At 32.0% G+C, this 23,908-nt stretch overlaps 1 protein-coding gene across 1 annotated transcript in view; it reads right to left on the reverse strand.

The window, feature by feature from the left end:
- The window catches only part of LOC137652328 (gamma-aminobutyric acid receptor subunit beta-like), a 268,861-nt gene extending 247,578 nt beyond the window's left edge, over nucleotides 1-21,283 (reverse strand). Inside the window, 1 exon segment of the mRNA XM_068385671.1 lies at nucleotides 21,023-21,283. Coding sequence (XP_068241772.1) covers nucleotides 21,023-21,144 — 122 coding nt within the window. The 5' untranslated portion in view covers nucleotides 21,145-21,283.
- Nucleotides 21,284-23,908: the final 2,625 nt, after the last annotated feature.

Below are 23,908 nucleotides of genomic sequence, written 5' to 3' on the forward strand. Positions count from 1 at the left end.
TAATTGAAATTAAATTTTAATTATTTCTGTTATTTTCATTATTATTATTATTATTATTATTATTATTATTATTATTATTATATTATTATTATACTACTAGCTAATCTACAACCCTAGTTGGAACAGCAAGATGCTATATGTTCAAGGACCCCAACAGGAAATAAATAGCCCAGTGAATAAAGGAAATAGGGAAACCAATACACTATATAAGTAATGATCAATTAAAATAATCTATTTTAAAAACAGTAACAAGATAAAACAACACTTTCATATATATATAAATATAAAGATACTTATGTCAGCCTATTCAACATAAAAGCATATGCTGCAAGCATGAACTTTTGAAGTACTTTGCTTCTTATTAATATTTGATACTACATTGCCTATTGACAAAAATGCTGCATTTCTAGTACTCTGCCAGACAAAACCCTCAGTCAGGTCTTTATTCATGTCTGGAGTTTGGCCATTGAGAATTGGCGATGGTTGGGGACTTAAGTGTGGTCGCTTTCAGCAAACCAACCCAGTATGGGTACCCCTGGCTAGTACAGCTTTGTATATCATGGTGATACACAAATCATTTCGCCATGTTAAGGTAACTCCACTATGTTTGGAATACCATAATTAAATTTTCAAGGACTCATTTTAATTTACAGACAATACCTTATCACACTTAATCCCAATTTCTAGGCCTAAATGGTTATTATTATTATTTCCTACTGTGATGAGAATGTGTGAATCCTAATAAGGAACGCCTACTTTGATATTGAAAATTTAATAAAACTATTCTTTAATATCCTTAAGCTAGTGGGTTTATGGGTGAGAAATTTTGCAATAATAATTACACAGATAAGTTAATTACAGATGATAATAAGGGTGCTTACTACGACCAAAATCTCTCATACACGAGCACTCCTCCCCATCGATCAAAAGGGAGTAAATCCCCCTCCCTCCCCTCCCACAGGACGTCCTAAAACGAAAAGCTGTCAGGGCGGCCGCCCCTATGAAACGCGAACTCAAGAACGGAGCAATTAAGGACATGTATACGATATTCCACTATTGATCAAGTCACTCCATTTTCACACGACTGTGGGCCAGAAATATCGTTTTCTCTCTGCGCCTTCCCTCGCTGAAAAGCTCCGGGAAAGCCGGGTTTGTCACGTACGTGTTTTTGACAGGTCGCGCGGAGCCGCCAGGACAAAGATCCGAGCTCAGCTGAGAGAGAGGCGGCAAGGATTACCGTTGGATGTTGGAAGCTGTTGCTGGTGATGTTCTGGTGTAGAGTGTGGGTGTGTGGTGGTGCGTTTGTGTTGCTAAAATTAAGTTTTAGATTTTTTTCATGGTACGCTGTTGGGGTTGTGTTGCTGAAATAAAAAAAATATCATCATACTGTGTTGCGTTCGTGTTGCGGAATTTCAATTGTAAATAGATCTTGGAATAGGTATCTCATAGAATATATAGAGAGGGAAACAATTAACAGCTTTTTGAAGAATTGATGAACTTGGATATCATACTGACTGGAATTCTGTGGCTCAGAAATTTAAGTGTAGCCTGCAACATACTCTCGAATTCTCAAGACACTACAGTATGTTACATACACACACACACGAATATATATATATATATATATATATATATATATATATATATATATATATATATATATATATGTACATATATATATATATATATATATATATATATATATATATATATATATATATATATATATATATGTGTCGGTACTGTATATTTTATATTTATAAATGTATGTATGCCTGAGTTCTTTTGGATGGATTTTTATAACGTTAATTGCAGCATTGATGATACAGAAGGAAATATATTAATCCCATTAATTATATTCTTGGCTAATCGATAATAAGTATATATACATTTTATAAAGTGTAAACGCAATGTCTTCAACAACATTTTTCTATGAAATGAACAAAGCATGGAGATATTTTCCATAAATTTTGTATTGTATTTTACTTCAATTTTCCATTTCCCCTTTTATTTTGGACTCATCCCCGGCAAAACAGCTGGGGGTCTTATGCCCTGCTGTTGCCATTGTCTTTATTAACAACTCCAAAGGCATTGGATGGTACCAATCAATGAAGCAAAAATCGTCCCAATCTTTTAATTTAGCCCATCGTTTTACGAAGCTTTATTGAAGACTTTATGAAATATTGATATATTCAACAATGATTGAGTGTGTTTAGGTCATTCCCAACTGCAAATATCTTTTTTTTTTTCAACTGCAATAACTTTTTTCTTTTTTTGCTACGGTATCTAACTTTAAGGAAACAAAAGTAAAGGAATAAAAATATAGAATCAGACTTTGGCAAAAAGGGCCCAAGGTGAGTGACATTCTATGTCTCTCTCTCTCTCTCTCTCTCTCTCTCTCTCTCTCTCTCTCTCTCTCTCTCTCTCTCTCTCTCTCTCTCTCTCTCCTTCTTCTTATTCTTCTTTTACTTGGGCATTTGATTGATTTAGTTATATAATATGTGTGTATAAGTTCGTATTTTCCTCCCAAAACTATACATGCCGAAAATTCCAAGTGCCCCCGTCTCTTGTAGTATCTATTTCATCTTGTGAGGAGGTTCTAACAATTCTTATCCGATGCATAAAGTGTCTGAAATTTATATCTCTCTTAAATTTACTGTCCTTTATATCTAACAATAAAAACGACGTACTGTAGCTTCCTGTGACAACCCCAAATTCTCGATACAGGTGATTTTTCTGAAACGAAAATCTTGATTTGTCCACTCTTCGGCCTACATCGATTCCAGTTGCATATACTAACTTTTTTTTACATGTTTAGCCAGTGAATGCACTTTAAATAAACCCGCTTTCCTCGCTAATGTATATTATTTGCTTTTCATCATCATTCTTGAGATTTCTGAGAACGAAGAGTATTTCTGAAAATCACATAATAATTTTTTATTTCAATATTATTTCAGTCATCCATCCTGTATAAGATAAGCTAACTACATTAACTTTAGCCTCGAGAAAGTCAGATGTAGTTCCAATGAAGCGAGTGAATAGGAGATATGCCATCTCGTATATTGATTAACATAGATCTTTACCTACCCTCTTGCTCCTAAATGTCTCATACACTGTTAAAAATTTCCTGTAAAAAAACGGTAAAAATCCTGAACTAAATGTTGTCAGACATTTGCCGTTTTAAAAACGGATATATTGACCTTATGGAGTAATATTACGGTCACCAACCCGTAAAATATAATTAAAAAGTAGGGTAAAATTACGGTCGCCTGTATTTTGCTGAAATAAAGGCTGAGAAAAGTATATTTTTACGGAAAATATACGATTAATATTGCTGTTTTATTTTTAACAGTTTATATGTAATATAATAAGGGTTCAGTGTCCCCTCATAAGAAATAATTTCTGGAACTGTGGAAAGGGGAGCCTCCGAACCAGTAAAGGGGCCAAAAATATATATCTAAAGAGACCCAAATTAACTTCTGAACATTTGAGATGATTGTTTAAAACAGTAAGCAACATTTAGCGGGCATCCAGGTACTTCATAGTACATGAGAAGTACGACATCATTCCTTAGCTAGTGGGTAATGCGAATTCTTTCGATTATTATTATTATTATTATTATTATTATTATTATTATTATTATTATTATTATTATTAGCTAAGCTACAACCCTAGTTGGAAAAGCAATATGCTATAAGCCCAAGGGCTCCAACAAGGAAAAATAGCCCAGTGAGGAAAGGAAATAAGGAAATCAATAAACGATATAAGAAATAATGAACAATTAAAATAAAATGTTTTAAAAGCATTAACAACATTAAAATATATTTCATATTTAAACTATAAAAGGACTTATGTCAGCCTGTTCACTATAAACATATTTGCTGCAAGTTTGAACTTTTGAAATTCTACTGATTCAACTACCCGATCAGGAAGATCATTCCACAACTTGGTCACTTGCCAGTGATAATTTGTAAGTAAACCCTCAGCTATAACCACTATTTAGCTATAAAAATAGGTATATATATATATATATATATATATATATATATATATATATATATATATATATCCTCCGTTCTTATTTCCTTTCTTCCATCTTGCTCTTAAGCCTTATTATATTGAATTTTCATCAGACTGAGAATTTCTCTGTCTTTAGAATTTTAACTTTTTTAAGAAACAGGTTTTATCGACAAAATTTAGATTTCTATTTATCACTAATTTTACCTCGTAATTTATTTAATTCTTATTCATTATATGTAATGATATTTTTATCCATTAAATTTAATGATATTTTTGTCCATTTAATGATATTTTTATCCATCATATTTAATATATTTTGTATTTTATTCCTTTATTTAACATTAATATAAAAATAAAATATATTGTCTTCCCGTTCTTGATCTGGCCAGTTCTGTAGGTGTCTAATTTAACTAATTGGACTGGTTGAAATCCCCTTTGTTAATAATAATCAAGCCTTATTTAATATTTGCTTCATAGTGCAACTCCAGCTCTATGTGTTATGTTCCAATTTGCTAAACGTAATCAAATAAGATTAGAACTTATGCAAAACCCACCGCAACATTATGTGTATATTATGGTATTATTTATACCCCGAACATGGCAACATATTAACTCTGTCGGTCATAGGCTGTTGAATGCATATAGTGACTGACTGCTGACTGACTGCTCACGCTTGATTTTATATTTTGATTTTGATGACCAAGTAACCTTATTTGTATGGGAAAAGTTTGTTCTAGATATTTAATTCTTTTTTTCATTTTATCACCTTAGCTTTAACATGAATGAAAAATAATATTTCTAGATGTGATGTGTATTTTTCTTGAAAGTAATTTTTCTGGTTATAAACGTAGTTTATTAATCATTTAGTGCAAGAAATGATTTATTTGAATTTATGAATTGTTCATATACAGCTTTGTTGCTTGAGCATTAAATGAATTTTTTTATATCAATAAGGCAAAAGGTGAATTGAAAATGAGTCAGTATGCCAAATTATACTCAGTATTGTTTGTTAGAAATAATAGTTAAGTGAGTCTCTTGTAGGCACAGAAGCTGCATAGATTTATTTTTCCACAAAACATAAAAAAAAAAAAACGTAAAAATTTGATTACCTTCATAAGTTGCATATATTAGTGAGAAAAAATAGTATCAATAATTGAATGTCAAACTCATATGTCAAATTCATAAACATATGTTCTTTGGCGAGTGCAACAAGAATATTCAATTATAATTACAATAAAGAGAATAGGTTTTTTTTTGCATGTAAGCTTAGTCAGTTCAGTTATAATTGGTAGAAAATCTCCCCTCTATAATAAAAGCAAGTGAAAGGATATATACAGTGTGTCCCAAAATAATATATACACTCTGTGACTTTGAATAGTTAATTTGAGCAGATAGGCAACCAGTTTGAACAGTTTTTGTGAGCTGATCTTTTTTTTTTTTTTTTTTTTTTTTTTTTTTTTTTTTTTTTTTTTTTTTTTTTGAACATTCACAAATTGCCCCCTGTATTCTTACTTTTCCACTGTAAACTCTCAGAATCTTTTAATGTGCATTGTTTCTCTCCTGTGAATCTGTTTTCCACGTTAATATAATTGAAGTTGTAACAATCCAAAGAGTGTGTACATTATTTTGGGACACCCTGTATATATATATATATATATATATATATATATATATATATATATATATATATATATATATATATGTATATATATATATATATATATATATACTGTATATATATAGATATATATATGTATATATATACTGTATATATGTAAATATATATATGTATATATACATGTATATGTATGTATGTATGCATTTATACAGGTATATACAATATATATTTGCAGGTATATGTATATAAATTATATACACACATATATACTTATATATATATATATATATATATATATATATATATATATATATATATATATATATATATATATATTCAGTCACCTTCAGCTCTCCCCGTCCCTTGGCTAGGGGGGAGGGGGGAGAGGGTGTAATCATACCCTGGTGAGAGGGGGTTGCATTTACGCTTGGAGGAAAAATTAATCCTCCTAGCATTTACGTGTGCGTGCATAGCTATCTGAATATTTAACCATCCTTTTTGACGGGTCACATACACTAATATAACATAATAGACAACTCTACTTATGATAACGTTAACATTGAGAAATATCTTATAACAGGAATCGAGATATGTGGCAGGACATTTCGTACGGCTTTGATATCAATATATTTGAGCGAAGATAACGTGGCTTTTCACTTAAACAAGAACACGAGGTAGATAATGCCTCAGTTGTCAGTTAGGTTTTTTTGTTAAGGATTTGTATCCCTTAGTTTTCATATGGAGGGTACAATGAAATGTCATACTATCTGTATGTAAAATATAGTAATTGGTAACATTATTATTATTATTATTATTGTTATTATTATTATTATTATTATCATTATTACTACTACTACTACTAGCTAATCTACGACCCTAGTTGGAAAAGCAAGATGCTATAAGCCCAAGGGCTCCAATAGGGAAAAATAAACAATGGAGTAGATTTTCAACCTATTCCTTAACTAAAAAATATTGAAGGTGATATTTACCGTTCATTGAAGTTATTATAGTTCATAGAATGATTCTTATTAATAATATTACTGTTACCTCAGAGATACTGACTGTATATACAGTAATGTTAGTTGAACTATGAAAATACTTTGATTCAAAGCATGAGTTGCTTGGCTTTTTTTATTGTGCTTAACTTGTCTGGTATTTTCACATCTGATATGACAGATTTGCAATAACCGATTGCGTATTCTAGTGAAACCTGCAATGGGTCTGAAGTGACCTCTCGTTTAGCTTAGACGAATTCGTTTCTGGTCTACTTCTTTTCCAATTATAGAAATTCACTTATTTGTGTATTTTGTCATGGTATTTGCTGTTTATTTTTGTTTATTTTATTTTCTCTTTTTTTATGCAGATAGTTTTGCCCTTTCTCCATAGCCCTTATTTTAATATTTTCATTTTAAATGTGGGATTTTTATAAACAAAATCATGGTATTTGGTTTGTTACATGTAAAGTGTGAACTTTATAGATAAAGATATTGATAATGATAGCAACAACATTAATGACGATGATAATAATCAGTAGATTATAACAGATCTGGGATTTATTCACAGAATTCCGACCCTATTTGATTCATGAATTCGAACGGTATCAAATTAGTCCTTGTGGATTAATTATGCTGATGTTGTAATGAGATGGTCATCTATGATTCATATTATCGATTTGCTAATAAAGGTTGATTTGCATAAGAACACGTGTGGATTTCGTCTTGATTTCCAAATGATTCGGGGGATAATGTAGGTAACATTTACTAGTAACAAAGGAAATTTCGGATGGTACAGCCAAATAGTCATGTAATTTATTCATAAATTAATTAGAAAGAAAAGAAGTAAAAGGTTAATCGAAGAAGGATATTAGTCAACAATAAAGCAAAGTGCTGTATATTATACGAACTATTGTAAAATCGAAGTAACAACTCAAATCGAATAAATTATCAAGAGACATATTCGAAATCTGAATTGAAGAAAAGGGAACATTGAAGAGATGGATATGCGGGAATGAGTAGATAAACGGATTTGGAATAAGAAATGAATGAGGAATATGTTTATTGGAAATAGCACAAAGTTTGGATTTAGGCAGGCCGTCCTTTAGTATCCTATACAGTTGTGGAATGCATAGCTTCTGCTTTTAGGTGACCCTATAGTTTTAAGGTCAGTCATGAATGGTAAGGCAAGGGACAGTAACAATGTCCTAGCAGGACAATAGTGATTTACCATATAAACATATGATCAGCGTCCAAGCCCAATTTCCACCCAAGCTAGTACCAGGGAGGGCCAGGTAATGGCTGATGATGACTCAGCATGTAAACCTATAGGCTCCTCCAACCCCCGCCATCCTTATCTCACAAGGATGATGAGGTTGCAGACGCTTCAAGAAACTATCAAGCTAGAGCGGGTCTTGAATCCCAGTCCAGCAGATCGATAGGCAGCGAAGTTTCCAATAAGCTACCACAACCATCAAGAGGGAAGACAGAAGCAGTTCAAATTGTAAGGTACAGTGATTCATGGCTAGGCATTTAGGAAACAACATAGGTTATAAACTATGGCTATACTATTAGAAGTGTAAACCATAAGTATTAATATAAGAATTATAAACCATAAGTAGAGGTTAAAGAGATTAAGAAATGAATTATGGGTCTTAAAAGAAAATAGTGCGTATAGTATAAAAGATATGGAAGAAAAAGAAATCAGGTAGGCATATATTTAAGAGACGAAGGAGATCGTAGAAAAAGAAACAATTGGAAATATATGAAAACGTGTTCTGTGAAAATTGCAGAAGAAATGGCTAAGCCGAAAATTTGCCTTGTAATGACAGAGGGGTAATTTAGATAATGGTGGAACAGAGCTATTAGATTCAGTTAGACACATGACTTGGGGCTTTCAAGAATCGGAAAGACGTGTAGCAGGGTGCCTAGGAAAAATACAAAGGAGAACAAAAGGAAATCAAGAAGATGATCGGCATAGGTATTGAAAGAGATTCAGAGGAGTTGAATAAAGCTTATTAAAGGCTTTAAAGGCAGTTCACGAATGGCAGAGTCAAGGGACAGTGACATTGCCCTAGCAAGCAGGACAATGCCCACAATATATATATATATATATATATATATATATATATATATATATATATATATATATGTGTGATCAGCGTCCAAACCCCTTCTCCACCCAAGCTAAGGCCAGGGATGGCCAGGCAATGGCTGCTGATGGCTTAGCAGATAGAACTATAGGCTCCCCAAAACGCCCCAACCTTAGCTCACAAGGATGGTGAGGTTGCAACGATCAAAGGAACGAACGAGTTTGATGGGTACTCCATCATCAGTTTGGCATTCACCAGTCAGGGGAAAGAATATCTACAGTATATCAAAATCACTGACAGGGCAGACAAGATCTGGATCACTCAGGTGTCATTAAAGACAACGAAGGAAATATCGCACCTATGGATGAAAATGTTTTGTGTGTAAGAAATACTTAGTAGTAACGAATGCAATGAATGAAATGAAGAACGATACAACACCCTGTCCATCAGAAGTGCAAATCATAATGTTTAAGGAGCCCTTTGCTTAGGTTAATTAAACGATAGATTTAGAATTGAAGAAGATATTCTATGGACTTCAAGATTTTCCTTATCGGTTTGGTGGTCGGGTATGTCCACCGCTTAGGGTTCCTACATTAATATGAGTCCGTGATAAGAGTAACAATATATATATATACTGTATATATATATATATATATATATATATATATATATATATATATATATATATATATATATACTGTATATATATATGTGTGTGTGTGCGTGTGTGTGTGTATGTGTGAACTTGAAATGAAAGTAACATGTGATGTTAAAGTGCACTATATATACAATATATATATATATATATATATATATATATATATATATATATATATATATATATATATATATATATATATATATATATATGTGTGTGTGTGTGAATATGTATATATGCATTTCCGTGCGAGTCACTTGTCTAACACCCGTGCAATACATTTCATGGAAGTAGATCCAATCCGGGCGAAATAGCGTCAATTTTCCGAAACGACCTTGAGCCACATGACCTCATTACTGGCGTATGGCCTCGTTGGCCTGATTAGCTTGGTATTGTACCTTTCAGTCACTCGATGGTCAGGCCATTCTTTACTCGAACTGAGATTCCAATTTCCCTAACATTTTCGTGTAGATTTTTTTTTTTTTTTAAATCTTAATGATCAATTTAGGTTGTATAGTTTTTAAATAATGTTTTTCATTTTCATGATGATGTGATATGATTAATTTAGGTTTTATAGTTTTTGAATAATGTATTTTTTTATTTTCATGATGATGTGATATGATCAAGTTAAGTTCTATATTTTTTAAATCATGTTTTTTTATGATGATGTGATATGATTAATTTAGGTTTTATCATTTTTAAATCATGTATTTTTTTTATTTTCATGATGATGTGATATGTTCAAGTTAAATTCTATATTTTTTAAATCGTTTTTTTCATGATGATGTGATTTTTTTTTATTTTCATGATGATGTGATATGATAAAGTTAAGTTCTATATTTTCTAAATCATGTTTTTTTTTTTTTTCATGATGATGTGATCTGATCAATTTAGATTATGTAGTTATTATGTGATATTTCGACATAGGTCTGTATTCATAGTTTATATATGACAGATCTATCTTTTATCTTAATGGTTGATTTAGGTTCTATAGATTTTAAATTGTGGCTTTACTTTTTGTATGATATTCCGACATAGGTGTCTTTTCATAGTTTATATATCTCATATCTATTTTTTTATCCTTATGATCAATTTAGGTTCTGTAGTTTTTAAATCATGTTTTTGATTTTCATAATGATGTGATATTCTAACATACGTGTGTCTTCATAGTTCATAAATGATATATCTATTTATTTTATCCTAATGATCAGTTTAAGTTCAGTAGTTTTCAAATCATGATTTTTTTTTAATGATGATGTGTTATATAACATATCTATTTTAACCTTGTTACTGACCTTTTAAGATATTTGGATTTTGTATTCATTACTTTTAATATAGTTCATAGTTACTGGTTTTTAAGATACTTGGCATTTTTTATTCATTACTTCTCATATTGTTTATTTATTTTGTTATTCCTTTTCCTCACTGAACTATTTTTATGTATAGTTTAATTTCTTATTCCCTTTCCTCGCTGGGCTATTTTCCCCTTTTGAAGCTCTTTTAATTAGAGCATCCGGCTTTTCCAAATAGGATTTTAGCCTAGCTAGTAATAGTAATAATAATATTGATAATGATGATGCTAATATTCGATTTTAGCCAGAATCGTCTTTATGTGAGAAATCGCCCCAGGGCTTCGCTTGTAAATTACGGTGTTCGAAATTGCTGCTTTTAAATGGGTTTCTTATTACTTCATTTCCATTAAAATGCTAATATTTATTATTATTATTATTATTATTATTATTATTATTATTATTATTATTATTATTATTATTATTATTATTACCACCTAAGTTACAGCCCTAGTTGGAAAAGCAGGATGTTATAAGACCAAGGGCTCCAACAGAAAAAAAGAATAGCCCACTGAGGTAAGGAAACAAGGAATTATGTAAACTATAATAGAATTAATGAACAGTTAAAATAGAATATTTAAAGAACAGTAACAACATTGAAACTGATATTTCATAAATAAACTATAAAAATGCTTAGAAAAAAAAACAAGAGGAAGAGAAGTAAGGTAGAATAGTGTAGCTGAGTGTACCCTCAAGCAAGAGAACTCTACCCCAAGACAGTGGAATGTCATGGTACAGAGGCTACAGCACTACCCAAGACTAGAGAACAATGGTTTGATTTTGGAGTGTCATTCTTCTAGAAGAGCTGCTTACCATAGCTTGCATTCTTTTTTTTAGTTTATTCATTTTCATAATGAACCTAATATTTTAGTTTTATTTCATAAAATTCTATAATCAGGAAATACATAATATGAAAGAATTAATTAACAAAAGATTAACTAATCGGTACCCAGTAATGAATATATTAATATCAATTGCTTCACCATATATATATATTCAGTATGAATCATGCCTAAAAGTATTCCCATCATTCAGGAAGATTTTGTTATTGTAGGTAGATCTATTGGGCATTTTTCAATTCCTGATGAATGTTATTGATATTACGGTCCATCGAGAGAGGATAAAGATGATTATCATTGTTATATTTTCGTTTAGTTTGTTTTGCAAAGTTGGTAAGAGGGAATATCATGTTTACATGGGTTTGTCTTCGCTATACTAATCGTTTGGTTTGTTAGAATTATTATTAATATTAAAATTATTGTTATTATTATTGAAATTATTTGGATTTGGAAGTAATGAAATTCTTAGCTCTCTCCTGTCCTTTTAATCTAAGCCTACATATTCTATTAGGAATAATTTTTTAAAAGACTTTTCATTAGATATAGGTTGAAATATTTGTATAATTTGTCAATACTTCCGGTTTTAATATTTCAAGATATATAACTTGGAGGAAATGTTGAATTTGTGATATTTTCAGTTCTTTTAAAACTAGCAAACTGACATCAAATCTTTCGATTAGCCAGCAGAGGAAGTAAGCTTTTGGAGATATTTAAAATCAAAAGATATGAATTTTATTTTCTGTATCAGCTCCGTGCCTGACTGAAATATCGGCTTTTATTATGAGACATGGCATTTAAAAATTCAAAACCAACAGAACCAGCTAGTCACCATTTAAAGGTTGCTCATGAATGGCAGAGGCAAGGGACAGTGGCAGCGCCTAGAGACTGACCATATACTGCACACATATGATCAGCACCCAAACCCCTCTCCACCCAAGCTAGGACCAGGGAGGGTCAAGCAATAGCTGCTGATGGCTTAGCAGGTAGAACTATATGGCCTCTCATCTTTATCTCACAAGGATATTGATGTTGTAGACATTACAAGAAACTATCGAGTTTGAGCGGGGTTTCGAACTCCCATCCAACAGATTACCACCCAGGGACGTTTCCAATAGGCCAAAGGAATAGACTGAGGCAGTCGTCGTTCACGACCAAAGTGACTCGAATACTCTGCATATTCGCTTTAGATCAAACAGCTTATGAAGGCGAGAGAGAACGAACTCTCAGATCCCTTTAGCTGCATATTCTCTTGATGGAAACGTATTAGACTTTTAAACTAACCTAATGTGCAAAGTCCAATTTCCACACATCTTCATTTTGGGACATGGTGTCTTTGATGGAATAATATATTTATTTACACTACTGATTGTTGACAGTTTTCAGAAAACTTGTGACTTCCGAAATATTTTTGTCTGTTTGGGTCGTATTCTTCAGATCCTAATAATTTTTGAGAAAATACAAACAACTAAGAAAACAAGAGAAAATATCATCACATCCATCACTTAGAGAGAAAATAAAACAAATTGCAGGAAAGTAGCGCATGAAGTAATGGGAATAGACGTAAAGAAATAGCTGATTTATGAGGTTTTGAATGAGTAATTTGGAAAAAAAGCAAGTCTTAGCACTCTTACAATATGAAACAGAAATCGAAAAGTGGTTATATTGTAAATAATTTCCTTTTTACCTAACCTAACTTGAGTAAGGAAGAGTAATGAGAACCCCTAAATACATTTTTAGAAAATAGTTAATAAAAGCATATGCCATAGATGTTACTTTGGTCCTATTCAGAATATCAGATATTATATGAGATTTTTGAACGCCTGTTGCGTAGTTATGAATGGTTAAGGTGAGTATAATCGTACGTTTCTTGGTTTCCTGTTTAGCTTCCACAAGAACATGGGTACTTGTACACCTTTAAATGTCTAGCGTTGTATCTAAGTATAAAGGATTCTGGACATGAAGTTCGTATTGCTAGTTTCGACTTTAGTGTCACCTTTACTTCTATTAACCATGTTGTCTTAGCTGTCAAACTCTTTTATTATTATTATTATTATTATTATTATTATTATTATTATTATTATTATTATTATTATTATTATAGAATGTTAACCATTAAAATATGCATAGTATAGTATTATTCATGAACACTTCAGTAATTACAGAAATGTATTCTCTGGTGTTATGGTATCGTTCTTCATCAATATTTGCTACACACACACACACACATACATATATATATATATATATATATATATATATATATATATATATATATATATATATATATATGTGTGTGTGTGTGTGTGTGTGTGTGTGTGTATGTATGTATGTATGTATGTATGTACATATACATGCCGTGGTTTACCCTGAAAAGTAAATTCTGGATGGTTAGTCAAACGATTCTACTCTATTTTCATCACTCCTTTCTCCCGAAGTTGGTGATTCTCTTAACAGAGATTTGGCTAAATTCAGTTCATAGCATGAGGAAAGGGGAGTGAAGTTAAACCTCAATAATACTCACTGTATTAAGACATATGTTATTAAATTTTCATTTAATTGTGATAGTTTTGACCTTCTCCTTTTTTGAGATTCAAATGTTTAGATGTTTTGCTCGACGTGTGAACAAAATATGAAATGCGCTTCCTTATCATAGAACTAAAACTTTTTGCTAAGCACTCTCACATAATCCCCTTTTTAGTTTTAATGAACCTATCTTCCTTTTTTATATATTGGGCAGCTTTCCCCATTTGAGATTTAATTCTTATGGTACCCAACTTATCCAACCTATATCACAACTTGGATAATAATAATGATAATAATAATAATAGTAATAAAAGAATGTAGGCAGTAAACAGAGGAAATTAGGATAAGGCATTTCTTCATAGTTTACATTTGGCAGATCTATTTTAACGTTGTTATTGGTCTTAAGATATTTTGTAATTTTTTTTACATATTATTGCTCGCAAATAGTTTATTTCCTTATTTAGTTTCCTCATTGGACTATTTTTTCCCGTTGGAACCCATTGCTTGTAGCTTCCTGCTTCTTAAAACCACGATTATAGTATGGCTAGTAATAATGATAATAATTGATTGAAATATTGACAGGAAACAGGTTTACTTATTAGTAGCCCTATTTGTCCAGGAAGAATGGTGTCAGTAGAAAAGGAGAGAGGTCTATAGGATGTTCAAGAAATGGCAGGGTTATACTCAGTCGATGACCTATGCAACTGTGACCCCTTTTTTTGTTAATCCTCAATTCTACGAGTACATGTTCTACCATCCTTTACGTTACCTCTACGAGTACATGTTCTACCATCCTTTACGTTATCTCTACGAGTACATGTTCTACCATCCTTTACGTTACCTCTACGAGTACATGTTCTACCATCCTTTACGTTACAATTTTACCTTTGGAAAGCAATTCCATCCATATACCCTGGTACTGATATCTAGTTCCATATCATGTGCAAGTCTCTTGGACCCTATACCATTTATTGCTGTTTAGTATCTTGATATCTCGAGGCAATACTTTCATAATTTTTCTTCAGTTTTCTTTTTCTACGGTGAGTACATCTTGCACACTAATCACAGCAGAGTCAATGATACTGTATTCAGTTTTGAGTATTTACAAGTTATTGTATGCTTTATATCTTCCTTTTAAACAGCTTTGTCTCATTTGTTCCATTAGTATAATGTGTTTCATACCATGACCCGTTTCCTTAAGTTTTCAGTATTTTCATGAACGTTTTCATCAATTTAACTTCCTATGTTTGAATATTGATAAATAAAGATATTTAGATATATCTGATGTACCTTTCACTCACAAATCAATCAATAAATGAATATATATATATATATATATATATATATATATATATATATATATATATATATATATATGTGTGTGTGTATATATATATATATATATATATATATATATATATATATATATATATATATATATGTATATATATATACATATATATATATATACATATATATATATATATATATATATATATATATATATATATATATATATATATATATATATATATATATATTATATATACACCCAACATTGTGTTGGATTCTAGATGCTACTAAGTCTTAAGCCAATTGAATATTGATTAGGATTGGATGGATTTATGTTAATTGGTATTGCAATATTCCTTGCTATTGACCTAATTAATCTTGAATATTCCTGCACTTTCAAAACTTGGTGAGATGCAGGGTTTCAAAGGAAATGTTAGAAATAAAATTTACATGGAAATATCAATAAGGTCAAATGCCAGGTAATGCATAAAGCAAACAGCTAAAACACATGTACGAACTCATGACTTTGATGTGCTATTATGAAAGACTTAACTTTGAGTAAATATACATTCAAATTAAGAGACCTTCAAAGCAATTAAGGATATTTCAAAACTGGACAAGATCACATTTGTTATTGACAAAGTATAAAGTGAATTAAAAATATATCTTATTGTTATCATCATTATAACAAGCCCAACTGCACCTCTAGTTGGGAAAGCAGAATAATATAAATAACACATCGTGGAGTGAATTCCATAATTGGAATTAGTCTAATTCCAATTATGGAATTCACTCCATGATGTGTTATTTATATTAGAAAACTTTTTTATATACTTTAGTTATTAGGTAAATACTGTAACTATTTTTTTTTTTTACTTACGATGTTGTAAAACTCAGCTCTTCTCTGTTCGCAATGTATATAATTACTATAAGTATTTGTTAACGTAAAGTCATTGAACAGTTGCAGCAGTTACTCATCTAAGTGAGTGTGTAGGGCATATACTGAATAACATTAAATTGAATAAGAAACCAGAGTAAGGAAGACTGGGAACAACACCTGCAAATGGGGACTCGCCAACCAGTGTCCATGTGGCCATCCAACGTAAACGGTGGAGCATACCTTTATTACAGTCAACTGGTACCCGTCTGTACAGACCTACTGGACGCTAACGAAGCTGCCAAGCAATGAATCCAGTATCGGCACGATGAGATGTGACGAGTATGATTAGTGTTTCCAGTTTTGCGAGGAATATACCATATTATTTGCTGTATGTGCAGGCAAAGAAAAGAGCTGAATCACTAGAAGAATACAACATCAAAATGTCTGACCAGTCCTTAAAGGATCATATAACTAATTGTAGCACCTTAAGGGGTGGCTCGTGCCTTGACCAACCTATTAACCGAACCCTAAACACTAGAACTGAAAAGGCTTAAGGTTAAGAGAAAATCAAATAGTAAAGAGAAGATAATTAGTATTAAAATTATATTATCATTAGCAAGATAACACTTAAAAAGAAGAGTAATATAGAATTAAATGGGTGAAGCTACGAGAAAAAAAAAAAAGGTAAAAGTTCAAATAAGAAACATGAATCAATACAGATCAAAGCAAGAAACAAATAGGTTAACAAATAAACAAATAATCAAGAGCAAAAATAAACGGCCAAGCAATAAAGAAAAACCAAAGAGAATGAGGACATGATGTCAAGGCGGTAGAAAGTAGCACAACAGCCTCTTAAACTTTGAAGTATCACGATCCATAAAATTGCGTGAGGACTGTTCCACTGATATTCATTAAAGGGAAAGAACTGTCGCTTGTAATCAATGCTGAAACAAGTTTTGCGAAACATCGGGGGTTTAGTTTGATAATGGCTGAAATAAGCATTGATAGAGCTTGCAAGTACTGCAAAGCATTGTGAATTAAAGCTTATAAAAGCTGGAAGATGTATAGAGGAAGAAATTTTTCAATTCCTATGAGATTTAAAAGAAATATGAATCAGTGAAGTAGTCAAAAACTTAGGAAAGGTTTCTGAACCAGGAAACTTGACCATATTAGAAACAGAAACAATATTAAATCTAAAAATAGATACAGAGATATTTTAATGCCGTGTAAACTTATGTTGCTGAGACGTATGAATAAAAGCATATAGACATAAATTTATATATATATATATATATATATATATATATATATATATATATATATATATATATATATATATATATATATATATATATATATATATATATATATATATATAATTTAAAATGTGTGTATGAACTGAAAGAAGGTTAAAACTAAAATGAAAAATGAATATCAATAGATTAGTTATTCTGATCAGAAATCGTGAACTTGTTATACTACAAAACTTGAGAATCAGTTCGGGTGTGTTAAGGAAAAAACAAGATATACATCCATCCTAAAAGACTCACAACAGAATCCTTTTATGTGAATTTCACAAAAATAAGTTCATGTTATCATCTGGGCCTCCTATCCTTACCACACTTTGAGCTTGGGCTCATACGACTAGCTGAGTTCCTTATCCTACCATGCATGAGGTTTGAACATATAATACTGAACAACTGGCTAAGCCCTCTATCCCACTAGCCTTTGTATTTGGGTTATTCATAGCAATAACTAGGTATCACACTTCTCTAAACTTTAGGAATACGTTCATCGTATTGGTAGTTAGATTCCCTACCCTCAGAGGTTTGGGATGGATTCTTTCATTTCCGTATGCAGTAAGACTTTGGGCTTGACTTCCTGATATTTAAAGCTGGGTCCTATACCCTTTTTGGCCTTGAGCGTAGGTCCTCATTTTACTAGTTGGATTTCCCTACCCTGCTTGAGCTCTTACTATCAGAGTTTTTTTTTTTTGTTACTAACTGGGTTATTTACCCTTTCAGATTTATGACTCGAGTTCCCATAACACAATATGTCTTCTATCTTACCACGCTTTGGATTTGATGTTCCCATATTACTAGTTAAGTCTCGCATATTTCCTGTCTTTTCAAACTTGAATCTTCAGTGCCTCATACCACTAACATATTCCCATTTCTTGCCACACTTTGGGGTTTGAGATTCTCCTAGCACAAGCTGGCTTTACTACCTTGCCACACTTTGGGATTTGGGTGTTCATTAAGTTACATGAGGGTCTTGTATTGCCACACTTTGGGATTAGGATGTTTTGTACTTTACAAGAGGGTCTTGTATTACTACACTTTGGGGTTAGGATGTTTGCTATTTTACAAGAGGGTCTTGTAGCCTTCCAGATTTTTGGCTGGATTTCCTCACATTACTAACAGGGTTTCCTATAAGAGCCAAGTTTTCATACCGGTGTTTTTCTAATACCAGAAACGGGCCCCTACCCTTTATACCATGGTCTGAAATTATTACCATTACTACCTGCGTCACCTGCCTACTGTTCTTGATTTTGAGTTACTTGTAATAGTAGTTGGGTTTTGGTCTTTTTACTTGAGTTCCCCTACCACTTTTAAGTTTTCTACTGTAGTAGTTTACTTAGTATCAATACCATTGAGTAAATGAAATAAGAACTCACTATAGGGATTGTGCATTTACAATACTGCAGGTTGATAGTGGGTTCATGGAAACGAAAAGGAAAAAAAACGAATGAGAAGTTAGGAATTTATCATAAAGGAGTCATTTATGTTCAGTGTTCACTAAATCCCTCGTAAGATTTTTGGAGGTTTTAATACCCAAGGGTGTGTGTGTGTGTGTGTGTTTTTTTTTTTTTTTTTTTTTTTTTTTTTTTTTTTTTTTTTTTTTACAAAAAATGGTGAATATGTTATTTCATAATTTTTCAAAAAAGGTTCTTTTGACAAAAACGTTATCTTTAACATCGATAAGAATTAATTTTAATAAAATCATTAAGTCTTGCGGAACTCTAACGCTTCATGTAAATGCTTGGACTGGCATAATCTAACAAACTCCCTCCTTTGTTCAGTGAATAATTGTTGTAATTAAAGAAAAAAGGAAAATGTATTAATTAAAAAGTTATTTACTAAATAAACATTGAGAGATACGTCATCGTTGCCCACCTTCACATCCCACAACATTTGAAAATGTCAAACAAAAGCTATACTCTTTGTTCCAAAAATACATTCATCTTATATAGCTCTAAAAGCAAGTGAGACTTTATCCTATCCTTTGTTCAATAGAGCGATATCGGATGTACGTTGCTGTTCTCATATATTCCTTTGTTTATGTATCATTAGTTATTCATTGTTTTTATTTATTTTTCGAATTTAGTCATTAAATTCAAGGAAATCCGCCCATTTTAATGCCCAGAATATCGCTTCTTCCTTCTTCACTGATTATGGAATGCAGATAATTGAATAAAATGGACTAAGGACTTGATTACAGGGTACTATTGCTGTGGTGCAAAACGTTTCACTCAAACCTTGACGGAATACCGTAGATATTATTTATACTGTAAATAAAAAGTCAGGATAAAATTAAATAAAAATCTGATGATTTGGTGTATATGAGAATGTTTACTACTCTGTTTTGCAACCAAGGCATGAAGGTTACATGAACAGTGACGTATAAGTACATATGATATTTAAACTCTTCTTCTATTAACATGATTTTCCCTTCATTTGTTTGGGGGGTAAACACGGTAGATGAAGACAAATGGATCTTATATTCGATTATCATAGAGATCTCGGGATGAAGACCATTTACAATGCACTATTTTCATTGCACATGCTAATATTTCATGTATAGGTAAGAAAGCTAAAGCATCTTTTAAGTATACACACATAAATATACAGACGTGTATAACATAAACACGTACATAAATAATTCATGAATACGTTCTCATATGTTCATTTGTACAGACAGAAACTTTGTTCCTGGTCTATTTTCCTTTGTTAAGGTTATATGATTTTTTTTTCTTTGTTATTACTAAAATGTCACGTTTATATATGTCATTTTTATGTGTCAGATTTTGACATTCCATTATGCTAGTATGAGCTAATATATTCACAATATTTACTCCTTTACAACGTTCATTTTTTCCTTAGTTTCTCCTCTTCTACCTCTCTTTCTTTCTCCTATACATAAATGTGCATTTCTCTTATCTAAGACACCTACAAAATCTTTCAGCACATTGTTCCATCACACGCATTGGTATACACACAGAAAGATATACATGCAAGTGAATTCTCATAAACATTTATACATAAACATATTTATCTAAATATTTGTCTTTAGTAAAAAATTTTCCTGGAGGAATAATATTTTTTCCTATCTTATGGATACGCCTTTATACATCCAAGCAGACAAGCATCATTCATTAGCAAAAATATCGCATTCAGCATTACATAGAAGTGGAAAACTTTATTCTAAGTAATAGATAATTTTTATCCATTCATAAATTCTCTTATATTGGAAATTATACATAACCTTTGTAGGCACAAATGCTTGATTCTCTTTCGGCGTAGCGCAAGCAAACCATGAAAATGATTTCATGCATCATTCAACGTCGTCAGATTTTCATGCCGCGACTCCAGCTAGACACGAAGGGATGCTCTCCCCTCCCGGTTAGGGTTTCTTTAGCAGGACATTAATGAAGGGTATTTAGGAATTTAGGATAATGTGATGAGGGACTGACTCACCGCGGTGCCCACACAGTGAGGAGTGTGGCGGCGGCCCACAGCCCGAGCCACACACAACGGGGTGCTGGCGATCTCATGGCTCCCGATGGGCCAGCCAGCCCATATCTCGCGGATGCCACCATACACTAAAATTATGAGGTCGTTGCCTTACATATCCCCGTTGGCTTCAACCTCTAACACACATCAGCATCTCTTCATCACCAATATCAAGTAGTACTCCCTGAATAGCACACAGGAGAGGCGCGCACCTCCACTCTCTAAGGGAACTTTACTCGTTGTGAAGCCCTTGCGCAGGTATTGACTTTTCTTGGTCAGGGGAGTGGCGACGGCAGAGCCTTTAGGCGGCTGGTCCCACAACTAGGTAAGTCTGGAGAACTTTACCTTGGTGCCAACAGATGGCACTGCTGCCACAAAACGAGGGGAAATTCTGATGGCTCAAAAGTAAAACTAGAGATATAACAGCAACTTTAGTCCTCAGGTAACTTTTTAATATAATTCTACGTCACCGCTCTAGAATGACACAGAAAACCGTGCCCCGGTTAAGCCTGTCTTAGGTACGACTAATTTTATGCATCTCGTGTGACAGTGAGTTGAATGATATATGAGCACTTGTAATGTACGGCACTGTAATGAAAGAAAAAAAAAAAATACACGTCCAGTTCATAGAATTCTTTAAGGGGGATATAGTTATAAGATTTACCGCCAAAAATATTCTTAAATCGAATTGGTTCTTTTAGAGTTTTGAATACTTCCAATAGATTATAGGAAAATTAATTTTCTATATAGGAAAATGGTTAAGAATTCACATAGTTTCTTACTAATATTTTTACGAGTTCAATACTGCACAGTGTTCTAGAAGTTTTATTACCTCCGCCAGGAGGGTATGTTTTCGGTTCGGTTTGTTTGTTTCTCTGTTTGTCTGTCTGTCTGTGGACAACGTAGAGGCCACATTTCTACACGGAATCACTTCAAACTTGGCCAAGTAGTTCCCCAATGTGTATGGAAGAACTGATTAAATTTTGGTCAAGGTCACCCCAAGGTCAAGGTCACAGGTGTCACTATGACATAAGTGGCCATATCAAGAGACAGAAATAAAGCACTGACTTTTGCATAAGCCAACAGGGAAGTCCTAGTCCAGGTGCAACCCATGGGTGATGTTCAAATTTATAAAGGTCAAAGGTCAAGGTCATATTGGTGCATTATATCAATGTCATATTAAGTATCAGTGGCAAATGAACAAAGATCACTTGAAGGTCAAAAGTCAAGCAGGTCACTTGAAGGTCAAGGTCACGTGAAGGTCAAGGTCACGTGAAGGTCAAGGTCACCTGAAGGTCAAGGTCACGTGAAGGTCAAGTACATTTGAAGATCAAGGTCACTTGAAGCCAAGGTCATGTGAAGGTCAAGGTCACTTGAAGGTCACGTGAAGGTCAAGGTCATGTGAAGGTCGAAGTCACATCAATTCATGATTCTAGGACATATGGCGCTCTAGGTCACCTTGGCGGAGGTATGTCCTCTACGAGGACCATGTCCGCGTTCAGGACTTGCTCACTTGTTTCAGCTGTGACCAAGTTGTGGAATGATCTTCCTAATCGGGTAGTTGAATCAGTAGAACTTCAAAAGTTCCTACTTGCAGCTAATGGTTTTATGTTGAATAGACTGACATAAGTCTTCTTATAGTTTTGTTTTTATATTGCACCTTGCTTTTCCTACTAGGGTTGTAGCTTGGATAGTAATAATAATGATAATAATAATAATAATAATGATGATAATTGTTTATAAAATATTTTATTTTAATTGTTCATTACTTCTTATATCGTTTATTTATATCCTTATTTCCTTTCCTCACTGGACTATTTTTCCTTGTTGGAGTCCTTGGGCTTATAGCATCTTGCTTTTCTAACTAGGTTGTAGCTTAGTTAGTAATAATAATAACAATAATAATAATAATAATAATAATAATAATAATGATGATGATTATGTTGATGAGGACAACAACAACAACAATAATAATAATAATATTAATAATAATAATAATAATAATAATAATAATAATATATTAAGAAACTCCAGGTATTTTCCTTCTTAGCAAAAATGGTGTTTATTTCCCTAAACACGTTCATAGATAACAATCTAATTGACAAATAATAATATCCTGGCAATCATTATTGTTTTTATTATGTTTTGAGAGGGAAGGTTGGAAGTGACAGGTGACTTTTGGAACTTTTGTTCTCCCATCATGGTCTTCTATGTGTTGCCATTATTGAAGTATAATGTTCTACATTGTCCTTGTCATTCAAGGAAAAAATTCGGGAAATAATAATATTAGTAATGTAAATCCGCTCTGGATATGGAGTTATAATGATAATATCAGATTCACACCGCACAGAGATCAGGTATTATTTTTATTATTATTATTATTATCATTATTATTATTATTATTATTATTATTATTATTGTTGTTGTTGTTGTCATGATTATCATTATTATTATTATTATTATATTATTATTATTAATATTATTTTTGTTATTGTTATTATTATCATTATTATTATTATTATTGTTATTATTATTATTATTATTATTATTATTATTATTATTATTATTATTATTATTAGCCAAGTTAAAATCCTAGTTGGAAAAGCAGGAGGCTACAATACCAATGGCTCTAATAAGGAAAATAGCCAAGTGAGGAAAGAAAATGAATAAGCTATGTATGAAATGCAATGGATATGAAATATAGAAAATATCAGCCACAACGTTAAATAAAGACCTGGTATATATAAACTATGGAGAGACTTATGTCAGCAAACCAACATAAAACAATTCCATGCAACACTTAAGCATCGAAAGCACATAAACTTAATTTGATATTGTTGCTCTTCTTAG

The sequence above is a fragment of the Palaemon carinicauda genome, chromosome 13, assembly GCF_036898095.1.
Source record: "Palaemon carinicauda isolate YSFRI2023 chromosome 13, ASM3689809v2, whole genome shotgun sequence".
In the NCBI taxonomy this organism is placed as follows: Eukaryota; Metazoa; Arthropoda; class Malacostraca; order Decapoda; family Palaemonidae; genus Palaemon; species Palaemon carinicauda.